Source organism: Amphiprion ocellaris, chromosome 11 (assembly GCF_022539595.1).
Source record: "Amphiprion ocellaris isolate individual 3 ecotype Okinawa chromosome 11, ASM2253959v1, whole genome shotgun sequence".
NCBI lineage: Eukaryota > Metazoa > Chordata > Actinopteri > Pomacentridae > Amphiprion > Amphiprion ocellaris.
In genome coordinates this window covers 12,112,213-12,124,725 of record NC_072776.1, presented here as the reverse complement: position 1 = coordinate 12,124,725, position 12,513 = coordinate 12,112,213, and the positions used below count along the sequence as shown (strand labels likewise).

General features: G+C 40.1%; 1 protein-coding gene across 3 annotated transcripts; it reads left to right on the top strand.

The window, feature by feature from the left end:
- Nucleotides 1–12,191, top strand: arsh (arylsulfatase H). Of its 3 annotated transcripts, XM_023260888.3 has the most exons (11): nt 1–56; nt 602–757; nt 933–1,054; nt 1,138–1,260; nt 2,086–2,288; nt 3,331–3,551; nt 4,940–5,076; nt 5,336–5,473; nt 5,620–5,779; nt 6,087–6,208; nt 9,610–12,191. In XM_023260888.3, exons 1-11 carry the CDS (start codon nt 52–54, stop codon nt 10,011–10,013), a joined length of 1,791 nt encoding a protein of 596 aa, XP_023116656.1. In that variant the 5' UTR covers nt 1–51; the 3' UTR covers nt 10,014–12,191. The 3 variants fall into 3 exon arrangements, with proteins under 3 accessions (XP_023116656.1, XP_023116658.1, XP_054871593.1); XM_023260890.3 differs by lacking the exon at nt 1–56 and having other exon boundaries at nt 604–741; nt 934–1,054; XM_055015618.1 differs by lacking the exon at nt 1–56 and having other exon boundaries at nt 642–663; nt 934–1,054.
- The last annotated feature ends 322 nt before the right edge of the window (nt 12,192–12,513 follow it).

Below are 12,513 nucleotides of genomic sequence, written 5' to 3'. Positions count from 1 at the left end.
TTGAACTCGGAGGAATCGGAACACTGCAGCAGTGTGCTGTACAGTTACAGTATGAGGTGAGTCCACATGAAAAGATTTGCTTGCTTATATAAAAAGCAGTTCTGTGCATGCATTTTTTTTCTACATTAAATATGGTTTAAAAATTACTGACTTAATTAAATTAAGAGGTAAAATTAAATGCGTGCATTGTTTCCTTTTAGTGACAATGCGGACTTTGCTCTTGATATACTGTAATTAATGCAGTTCTGAAGCTTAGACCTTTAGACTTTATCTGTTTGCTTAAACAGTGCCGAGTCCCTGCACAGCATAGGACATTATTGCAAGAGTCACAGTTTTATTAAGTAGATGCAATATCCTGGTTGTTTGCTATATGAAATGCCACAGCCATCATACAAACTGCAAATCATAATTCTCCAGGGTTATTAAGAAAAGCTTTTAGCTGTCTGAAGCCCATTTTCCAATATGAAGTTGACAGATGTGCAAATTACCCCTGCTGCAAAGTTGAAACCAGAGATTGTAATCAAGAAATTTTTCAGCACATGCTGTTTAATCTGCCTTATAATTAAACCAAACTAAATCACTTTTAATGTTTTGTCCTGAGGTCTGCCTGGTTGGCACCTCTTCTTCTGCTCCTGCTCCTGACAGCAGGAGTTTGTGTCACAGGTGAGGAGGCGAGCAACAAGCCCAACTTTGTGCTGATGATGGTGGATGACCTCGGTATTGGGGATGTCGGTTGCTATGGTAACGACACCATCAGATAAGTCGGCAGCCATGTGTTATTACGCTCAGCTCAGCCGTCAGTCCGTTTTCTGACTCCATTATCAACACCTTCATCCAGTCCTTTGGTTGATAACGTCTATCTGTCTGGATGTGTTGTGTATTTATTTTAAATTTGACTCTGGTTATATTTTCCACCTGTTCTGTCCCTGCAAGACTCCCAACATAGACAGACTAGCCTCTGAGGGGGTGAAGCTGACTCAGCACATTGCAGCTGCACCCCTCTGCACCCCGAGCCGGAGCGCCTTTATGACAGGCCGTTATGCCCTCCGCTCAGGTAGCCGTCTGTCTAAAATCACACAGATGCTGCAAAATTGTGCATTCATTTTATGTTTGCGCTCGTGTGTGTCCGTTTACCAGGGATGGGCAGCACGGGGCACGTTCAGGTCCTGCTGTTCCTTGCGGGTTCAGGCGGGCTTCCACCCAGCGAGACCACCTTCGCTAAGAGGCTGCAGCAACAAGGATACACCACCGGCCTAGTGGGTGAGACAATGGGATCATTTATTCTTTGGACCTCACTGTGAAGTTTCTCCGAAAACGACATTTCAGCAGGCTCGCCGTCACGGAGGCCTCAAATCTGGCCACGTTGATGTTTACACACAGCGTATACGTGTAGAATGTGGTGTGTACTTATTGTCGGGGGAAATCTGGATGAACCGTAGGAAAAACATTCAAGGTGCAACAGTATTTGTCTTTGTAATTTATTAAAGAATAAAAGGAGTAACGATGAATAATAAGGAAGAAAAATGCAGAGGGAATATTCCAGCTGAAAGCGCAGAGCTTCAGCGGTCTGACCTGGGCGATAACACAAAATACAAACTCATAATAGTATCTGTCCTTCACACAGCACAGCTTTGTTTTTCTTGTGAAGACAACACAGACTCCTCAGCCGAGGAGTTCTCACGGTCTCGGTGTTATTAGACCTTGGTGCTTGATGCTGGTCACAACATAATCTCATACCATAACAAAATAAGAGGGAACTACTCAGAGTCTGGTCTGTTATGAGGCTGATTAACAGTCGTGTCCAAACAAATACAATTCATTCAAGTGCAAATGAAAGATCAGAAAACCTTACTATGCATAAGGAAGCAGTTTCCATCAACATTAGTACGCTTTACAAGCACTGGCAGCACATGAAAACTTCCTGATTTTTTTTTTTTTTTTTAATTTGGCATACACTGCTTTGTCCAAGGAGAGATGCTCAGGATAGTAAAAGGAAAAGGTTCATGTGTATTCAGCTTCGCGTCTTTCTCTTTGATTGTCCAGTCCTTCGTATATTTCCATTTTTCACTCTCCGTGTGCCTGCAGGTAAATGGCACTTGGGTGTGAACTGTGAATACAGAGGGGATCACTGTCATCATCCGAACCAGCATGGTTTCAGCTACTTCTACGGCCTCCCATTCACCTTGTTCAATGATTGTGTGCCTGGAGAGGGCCACGATGTGCTGGCAGATCTCCAGGAGACACTCCAACATCTTATGATGGTGCTTGGAGTTGGCCTTGTCACGCTGGTAAGTGTGATTTTGTGTCAGTTTATATTTGATATTCCTTTCCACAGAAAGGATGACACAGGGTACATTTGACAAAGACACTCAGAGACATACAGTATGAGAAAATAAAAGTCTAACATTAAAAATAGATAAATAAAAACAAAACATTTCCGTTGCCAGGCGATTAGAAAGAATGGGAAAACAAAGGAGTTGTTGTGCCGTTCACCCCAAAGCGATATTACTGGTGTGTAATCTCTTAGACATGTGCCAAAGGGTTGGAAAAAAGACAGAAGTTGCAGTTGTGAAACTCAGAGGCACGCCCACTAGAAACTTGTTTTAGTGGAGAGCGTAACATCGAAACTAAAATTAAAGACTTTGCGATGGTAGGCACCTATAGGACAAATGGGAACCAGCTGTGCCACAGGTAGAGCAAACCAGAAAAGCTTGAAGCAAACAGTTTGTTTGAGGGCAAACAGATGAGTCAAAGTAAAGAACCACGGAAAGTCAAGTGCTCTGCAGGGACAATGATTTCTCTGTCATATGATGCCTGATGAAATTATTTTTAGATCTAAGTTTGAATACTTCACTCTATGTGTGACTAAAGGACACAATGCACTGTTTGTTGCGCTCAGTGAAAATAATTAATTGCTTTGGATTGTAATGTCATCTAGTGGCAGCATCATGGAAGTGCATATGAATTTAACAACAGAAGTGGCAGCAAGAACAGCTGTGCAACACATACTGTGATTGAGGAAATTATACCTGAAACATTGTCAGAGAGTATTTGATGAAATGTGCACATTTTTTTTACGTTTTTGTTTGTGTTAGTGTTGTGGTAGAATCTAACAAGCTGTCCCACTGTGTACAGGCTATAAGGTGGTTGTCTAACATCATTATGCAGTCAAATCCAATTAACCACAATTTAACTTGTTATTTTGGTGGAAGATTTGTTACTTTTTGGATACCGGAGGTCATAATCTGTGAGAATGAGTAGCCCTACAAGTGAGGGATAGAACAATCTTTCTGAGTCCGGTGTTTTTTTGTCTGTGTTCTGTCTTTTCAGGTGTGTGTCCGTCTGTGTGGCCTTTTTGAAGTGCGCCTGTGGCTCCTGGTCCTACTTTTCTTTCTTTGTATCCTAGCAACCGCTGTGTGGTATGTGCCCTTTATGCTTCTGCCAACCTGGAACTGCATCATCATGAGGAACCAAGAAGTGATCGAGCAGCCAATGACTGTGGAGACGCTGCCCCAGAGACTGCTGGGAGAAGCACAAAATTTTATAAAGAGGTAGGAAAGCAGGAGCAAAGCAGTAGGTTGTTTTAAACTCGTTTTTTGAAGCACACAATGACATAACACTCATAAACCTTTCTGGGTAGTTCAATGTTAGCAATGTAATCGGGGCAGTTTTTATGTGGTTGGTCTGCTGAGTGGTTAGATTGGCCAGATCTTATCTAAAATATTGTCCCTTGTCATGTATGTGCCACTGACTGATCCTATGTAATGTTTATAATTTGGGATTTATGGTGAGAAAATTAACACTATGTTTTAAAGTTGCATCTTCGAATAAGACCAGAATTAGTGTAAATTATTCTTGCTATTTATAAACTGGATCAAAAGATGGAAAATGTTTACCATAGATTTTCATTTCTGTATTCCATTCATAAATCTTTACAGAATTGGCCACAAATAATCAATAGGTTTGTTTTTAAGGTGGCGTATATCAGGATTTTTTTGATATTGGTGGATCACAAACCAATGTGAACACACCTTTATCTAACACTATCAACACATTAATAGGCTTTGATACTGTAGTCAAGCCAAAGGCTCATGTTATATCCATTAACATTACGTTACTGACATTGTAGAGAGCAATAATAAATACCAATATGTCAGCTTGTCAACAACTGTGTACACTTCTTCTTGAAGATTCGTGAGTAAAGCAAAATGGAGTTATTCCATCTGAAATCAACAGCAGCTTTCTGTTCAACCATCTGAGATTTGATTTTTTTTATCATAAAAATAAGGGATATTTAAAAGGGATTCTGGGAAGTTTCAACTTGATATATCAGTTACGTTTTATTTTTTAATATATTGCCTGCCCATTTTAAACACTTTTTTTTGCACATTGAAATTTGAGGCTGTTTGAACAACAATATATCAGTGGACCAGGTAGCTGAGAGGACCACATAGCCAGAAATTTTGATGTGTGAAAAAACTTGCTGAAAGTGGGTCAACGAGCAATAAAAGTAAACAAACAAAAGTGTCTATTTTAATGAAATCTTCAGGCAAATCGGAGATGATTTGATGAGAGAAAACGCAGTGAACGGAGCAACAATTGCCAGCTTAAACATGTTTTGCTCAGTGACCCCAAAGTTACAACTTGTGTAGAGTGAGGTGACCAGGTGTGCTTGAGCAGCAGGTGAGTGGTGAAGGGGTGGGTGGAGATAGAGGTGGCCACTAACTTGCAAATTCATAGATTTGCGCACAACAAAGGAGGCACATATGTTAAGCTACATCTAAACAGGCTTGAGGTGGTTATTTTCATGAAATAATACCCCAAAATTTTCAACTTTGATGAATAGAGGCAAGTTTTTCAGGGTTTAATCAATACAAAGAGTGGAACTTTAAATGGGCTGATTAGAGGGTTTTTTTGACTCCTTTTTTCTTCTCTTTAGGAATGCTGATCATCCATTCCTCCTCTTTTTCTCGTTGGCCCACATTCACACACCACTGTTCAAAACTCCAGCCTTTGCCGGCAAAAGTCATCACGGTCGCTACGGTGACAATCTGGAAGAAGTGGATTGGATCATTGGTGTGTGAGTGAGGAGTGTCAAGTGAATGTGTTAATATGTGGATGCATTGTTTAACATTATACAGCCTCCTCTAGTTTCGTGGACGTCTGTGACTGACTTCACCATTTTGCTTTACAAATACTTGAAATTATGACCAAATGTGTGAAAGTAAGATCCAAGTTTTAACAAACTGGAAATTGTCCTGTAATAATGAGGAAAGTCAGAGGAGTTTGAACTCACTCACACCTCGTTTTCTAACCAATCCAATTTGTTTTCTAGGTAAAGTAACAGAGACAGTGGATTCCCTCGGCATCGCCAACAATACTCTCATGTACTTTACATCAGACCACGGTGGACATCTGGAGGTTTCTGATTTGCAAACTGGCCAGAAAGGAGGCTGGAATGGCATTTATAAAGGTAAACGGTGTGTTTGGTGTGTGTAGGTGTTCAGAAATATCTCTGGAATTTCAAATCTCAAAGCTACTATTAAGAGGAACATTAAAGTCCCACTCCTCTGCTATACAGATTTTTGTGTTGTGTAATAAACGTTGTCTCACCTCTAGGTGGGAAGGCTATGGGGGGCTGGGAAGGGGGCATCAGGGTACCTGGTATTTTCCGCTGGCCTGGCAGACTAGCAGCAGGAAAAGTGGTGGATGAACCTACAAGCCTCATGGATCTGTACCCAACACTGAAATATTTAGCCAAGGACACACAGCCAGACAGGTACAGAGTCACCGACATGGGAGCTTTGTTTGTATTCTGTACACCTTCATTCACTGAGTCTCATTCCTTCCAACAGAGTTTTATTTTTCTTGGAAAGGTTAAAAACCTGTATTTGTCAAATACATGTATTGTTACTAAACAAGGAAGAAAAAGCTAAACAGTTACTTTAAAGTTGACACTGGCAGGGTTAAAAATCACTCATTCTCTGCTTCCTATAAAACAGACTCACAGTAGTTTGAAGTAAAATGCAGGTTGTGTCTTTTCAAGTTTCACCTCTCTGTGTGTTCTTGTTGTGCTTTAATTCCAGAGAACTGGATGGCTACAATCTAATGCCACTATTGGAGGGGAAAGCTGCACGATCAGAACATGAATTCATGTTTCACTACTGTGGCATCTACCTGAACGCAGTACGCTGGCATCCACCAGGCAGTAAGTTCACACCTGTAGACACAGTATGTATTTATTTCTCGATCAGATGAATATGTGTGACTTTCCTATGGTATTTTCCTGCTTAAAACACAGTGATGTAAAACTGAAATCTAATTCACATTCAGATAGAGTAACATAAAATAGAGCGTGAATAAAACAAAACTAAAGTCAGGTCTCAGTTTGGAAACCATGTTATACATACAGTATGTGTTAGAACGTGCTGTGTTATTATGACACTGTCTAGACTTCTATAGGTGTTGTTTATAGGACGATGTTGGTTTTCCTTCCTTTCTAAACTGAATGACAAAATAAAATACTAGAAAAATGCTTGCCAGGAAATGAAAATCAGAAATCCCTTGAGAGACTCTTCTGCGTTTCAATTTGAGTCCTTATTATATCCACAGTCCTGATTCTTGCTGTATTTTATCAAAAAAAATTATACCCAAAAGAATGGAAAACCAAAACCACCTTTATGGTTCATATATGCGTAAACAGTAACTAACAACCTTTTGTGTCAATCTTTGTTCCTAAAGCACAAAATAGATAGATAAATATATATGTATATATATATATATATATATATATATGTATATATATATATATATATCTATATATATATATATATATATGTATATATATATATATGTGTATATATATATATATATATATATATATATATATATATATATGTGTATATATATATATATATATATATATATATATATATATATATATATATATATATATATATATATATATATATATATATATATATATACACATGTCATTGTTATTGTTACGGGGAGAGCTGGGGAACCCAGGTGCAGACACAGAGAGACTGGCAGAAATGTGAATTAAGGAAAGGCTTTTATTACACTAGAGAACTAAAACAATATATAAATGGAGAACTGAAGTGGGAGGAAACAAAACTAAACCAAACCACTACTAACAAACACTTTGAATTCAAAAACGGAAGATCACTAAACTAGAACTACATGAAGGAGGGGTACTTACAAGATGGGGGGAACTGACAACAGAAGGGGCAGGGAAGCAGGCTCAGGAAACCTGGGGCGAACGGAGACGAGACTGGAGCTACTGGCTGGAGACAAAAGCAGGGCTAACGAGAAGCCAAAAGAAGAACTGAGTCCAAGTGAGGGAAATCCAGTGGAAGGGAAAACAGAGTCCAGAAACAGAGGCCGAAAACAGAGGCCATGAAGGCATGTGGGTAAATGATCCGGCGGGGACTGAATGACAGGACAGAGCTTAAATAGGTGGAGGTGAGGTGGAGAACAGGTGAATGGAGTGAACTGATTACTGCAGCTCAAACTCATAGTAATCAACAGGTAGCAGAATGCAGGCAGGTGAAACAGGGAGAGCAGGAGGGAGAGAGACATGAGGAAGAGGTGACTGACAGACAGACAGACAGAGGGAGCCAAAGAGAGACAGGTAAAAACAGAAACAGATCAGGACCCAAGGGAGAAAGGAGGAAAAAGAGGAAGAATGGGAAAAAAGGGCAGGGGCTGGAGCAGGATCATAACAGTTATCCTTTAATGTAAGCTGAATATAAACATACAGTATTGAAAGGATTCATGTCTACAGCAAGGCACATTAAAACACATTTCTTAAAGCTTGGTGCAGCAGTCTGAATTAATTTTGTCTCAAATTTCAAACTTAGAAACCAAAACCAACCTCTGGGTCCAGTCACACCAAAAATAGGAAATTAAAGAAGGATAGTGTGAAAAAGAATATTAATCCTTTGGAATTTCCTGCTTTTCTGCATTAATTGGTCTTAAAATGTTATTTGATCTATCTCATCTAAATCAAACAAAGTTCTTAAGCTAATAATAAATATTTATAAAATTCCATGTCTTTATTGAACATTCCCATTTCACATTCTAAGTGCTTATGAAAAAAGTAAGTGAACTCCTGCAATTAATACGTAGTCAAAGTAGTGACAGCAGTAACCTTAAACAAGCTCTTCCGGTAGCTGTGGATCAGGATTCAGGAGAAATTTTGGACCAGATATTCCATACAGGACTGCTTCAGCTCAGAGTTTTTCTCCAGAAGCTTCTACTGAGGTCATTCTACAGAATCTCTAATGGATTAAGATCTTTGCTCTTAATGAGCCCCTCCAGAAGGTGAATGAATCTTTCTTTCAATCCTGTAACATTGCTGATGAACTCTGGAATTCATTTCACCCCAATGATGGTGAGAGTTCCACCCACAGAAGCAGCAAAGCGGCGTCAAATCATGATGTTTCCTCCACCGTACTTCACCATCGGACTGCTGTTTTCACATTTGCCATTTTAAACCACACACAATGCTGCTCAATCTTCCCGAACAATTTAACCCCATTTTCATTAGTCTCAAAAGCATTTTGCTGGTAGAGTTGTGAAATGTCATGGTGCCCCTTGGCAAACTTCAGATGCGGAGTGATTCTTTTTGGAGAGCAGCGGCTTTTTCTCCTGATAGCTCGACCACACAACCATCCTCCATCCAAGCGGGAGCAGTCTTTTTTTGCTTCTGGCGGACCAGAGATACTGGCCAGCTTCAGCCATTCCTTAAAACTTTTATCTGTTACTCAGGGCTTTTATTTTGTGTTCCATCCATCCATCCGTCCATCCATTCGTCCATTTTCTATACATCCTCTGCAGGGGCTGGAGTCCATCCCAGCTGACCTAAACAGGGCTAAACAGTCAATCAACAGTACAACACATAGATAGACAATCAAGCACACTCACATTCACACCTATGAACAATTTAGAATAACCAGTTAACCTCAGCATGTTTTTGAACTGTGAGAGGACCTGGTACAAGCCCACAAAGCCATAAGGAGAACATGCAAGCTACTCACAGAAAAGCCTATTTCTTTGTACCTAGTTAACCTTCTGCATTGCGCTAAGCCTAACCCTCCATTTATAGACAGTTTCACTGTGGACTGATTCATATCTAAACTCTTTCAGACTACTCTGTAACCCAGTCTGACTTTTTGGAATTTCATAATAATTTCATAATCTTCTGAAATCCCCTTTTTTTGTGAAATGTGGTTCACATTAGCAGATGCTTCTTGTAAAGTGCAAACTCAAAATGTTTTAGTGTTTTTATAAGTCATATTTCCAACACACCTGCAATCTGGTTTCATTCATGGACTGTAGGTTAACTGTTTTATATGAGCTGAGGTGTCACATTTTCCAGCACACATTGTTTGAATTATGTATGCAACAAAAGCAATACAATGATTTTGTGTATTATTAGTTCAAATAGATTTAGTGTTTGACTATAATTGTAACTTAGATGAACATCTGACCACATTTTGACACTAATTTACACATAAGGGCGTATGATTTTCTTGCCTCTTTATACTGAGTACATGTGTTCACTGGTTCTCTGTTTCCCTCCAGGTGACTCCATTTTCAAGGTGCACTTTTTCACTCCCAACTTTTCCCCCCCGGGAGCCGGTGGATGCTATGAGACTGGGGTTTGTCTTTGTCATGGAGAACACGTGACGCACCACACCCCACCTCTGGTGTATGACCTCTTTCATGATCCATCAGAGTCTCACCCATTGACCCCTGATACAGAGCCGCGATTCGCTAAAATACTTGAGCAGACTGCCAAAGCTGTAGAGAGACATAAAAGCACCCTCACCAATGAACAGGCATCTGATGACGCTCATTCACACGCCAGCACAGCTGCTCAGGGTGTTGAAGGCCAGATGACTTGGAACAAGATTCTGTGGAGACCCTGGCTTCAGCCCTGCTGTGGGACGTTTCCATTCTGTGGGTGCAAAGAGGACACAGCATAATTATAGACAAAAAAATCCTCCAGAAAACAGGGCTTTTTATAAAACAGTATTCCTGTCTAAGTTAAGTTACACTGCCTGTCCAAAAAAAAGTCGCTACCTGGATTTAACTAAGCAAATAGATAAGAGCCTTCCATTGGATAATTTCTGCAGTGATGAATATGTTTCAGCTGCAACAACTTATTTAACCCTAGCTGATGCAGTGAGGAGCTTCTCATTTCTTAAACAACCATGTCGGAAGACAAATCCTGTGGTCGTGGAAAGGATGTTAATCTGTCTCAGAAGGTTCAAATTATTGGCCTGCATCAAGCAAAGAAAACAACTAAGGAGATTTCTGCTACTACTAAAATCAGGTTCAGAACTGTCCAATGCATTATTAAAACCTGGAAGGATAGTGGTGAACCATCATCTTCGAAGAACAAATGTGGTCGGTCATGTGGTCCGACGAGTCCAGATTTACCCTGTTCCAAAGTGATGGGGGCATCAGGGTAAGAAGAGAGGCGGATGAAGTGATGCACTCATCATGGCTAGTGCCTACCGTGGGAGTACTGTTATGATCTGTGGTTGCTTCAGCTGGTCAGGTCCAGGTTCAGCAACATTATGTGCCCAAGGAATGATGTCAGCTGACTACCTAAGTCTGCTAAAAAATACCAGGTCTTTCCATCAGCGGAGTCTTTCCATCAGCGGCATTTTTCAGTATGACAATGCAAGGATTCATGGGGCTCACACTGTGAATGACCGACTCAGGGAGCCTTCATTTTCACACATGGATTGTCCTCCATAGAGCCCAAACCTCAGCCTCACTGAGAATCTTTGGGATGTGCTGGAGAAGACTTTGCACAGTGGTCCAACTATCCCATCATCAATACAAGATCTTGGTAGAAAATTAATGCATCTCTGGACAGACATAAATGCTGTGACTTTGCTGAAGCTTATTGAAACGATGGCACGGCAAACGTGCGCCGTTCTGAGCTAAAGGCGGTTCAACGAAATATTAGTGTGCAACTTTTTTTTGGACGAGCAGTGTATAATATTTAACTTAATTCAGACAGGACACTTTGCCAGATGTAATCATTTATTTCTTATAATGACATGCATTTGCGTGTGGTGGTGACTCTGCTCAAGCATGACTCAGACAGTCCCTGAGACCACAAACCACTCAGCAGAGCCTAAGATTCGCAGCGTTTGAATGAATACAGTGAGAACACAGAAACAAGGAGACCAACTTAAATGGTCGTCATCATACATACTCCAATTTAAATAGTTTTAACATACGGTTATGAACAATCTGGGTTCTGCAGACCCACAAAATATGAGAAACATCCATTCCCTTAATTCTTTATTCCTCTACGGATTAAAAAGTGTCTCTGAATGAGTAGTTCAGGTTTGCGGCTTTTTGAGATGAAAAGAAAAGATGCGCACTGCTCCCAGCTGGCTGCTCGTCCACTTCCACCATCTGAACAGAGTAGATGCTGAGGTGCTGCAGCTCTCTTTGTAAAATTGTGAGAGTTATGAAATTGAATCTTTGAAAAGGAGGAGGTTGGGGAGGAGCGGGAGATTTGCAGATCTGTAGAGGCTGGTGTAACAGCGATGTGGTGAGCGTGGAGCAAATAGAATGAATGAATGCTGTCTCAGTTATAAAGCACACTAAGTGGGTGGAATAGAAAACAATTGGACAGAAAAGGGCCTTGTGCCACGCTGGCTCTGTGTCTGTATGAACTAGCACGAAGCTCCACTAGTTTACTGTTGTAGATCAGGGTGCTTTCAAGGATTTTCAAAGATACAAGAATTCATTGATATGTTATGAATAGGTTTGGCTTGCCTTTGTGTAAAAATCCTTCTACCATGCTGGGGGTTTTTTAAGCAATTTGAAGATTCATTGACCAACATTAATGACCAACATTGTACAACACAACTGATTGTCTTGTAAACGACAGCAGACTTGCAGCAAAAAGTACATATTGTTAAATGAAAAATATGATGAAAAGTACACATTAAAATTAGACAAAATCACGAAGATAATAGCAATTCAAATAGCATTAAAATGCACCAAAGTAACTGGAGATTAAACATTGCACTGACTGCACTACGTCTGTGGTCACTCTTGATGCTCTTGTTTTGTACTGGAAAAATTTGCTTGCTTGTCTTACATGCTGCAATAATAAAGTTATTTGAATAAAAGTCTTCATTCATCTCATTTAAACTCAGTTCAGCTCTATTTAGATTGCAATGACTCACAATACAAGTCATCTCAGGGAACTTCACAGCGTCAGGTCAAGACCTTACAATATTTTATTGTAGTGGAAACCCAACAAATGGAATGATTCCTTTTCAGCAACAAAGACACCAAGAAAAGGGGAAAGCTAAAGAGGATAGATCGTTGTTTCCACCTGAACTCTCAGTGGTCTTCAGCTTGTCTTTCTCTTAATATGCCTGCATTCAGACTTACAGTAAGGTTTTTAGAGCTACCTAAACATTTTCTTTGTCTTTATTGTTGCTAACT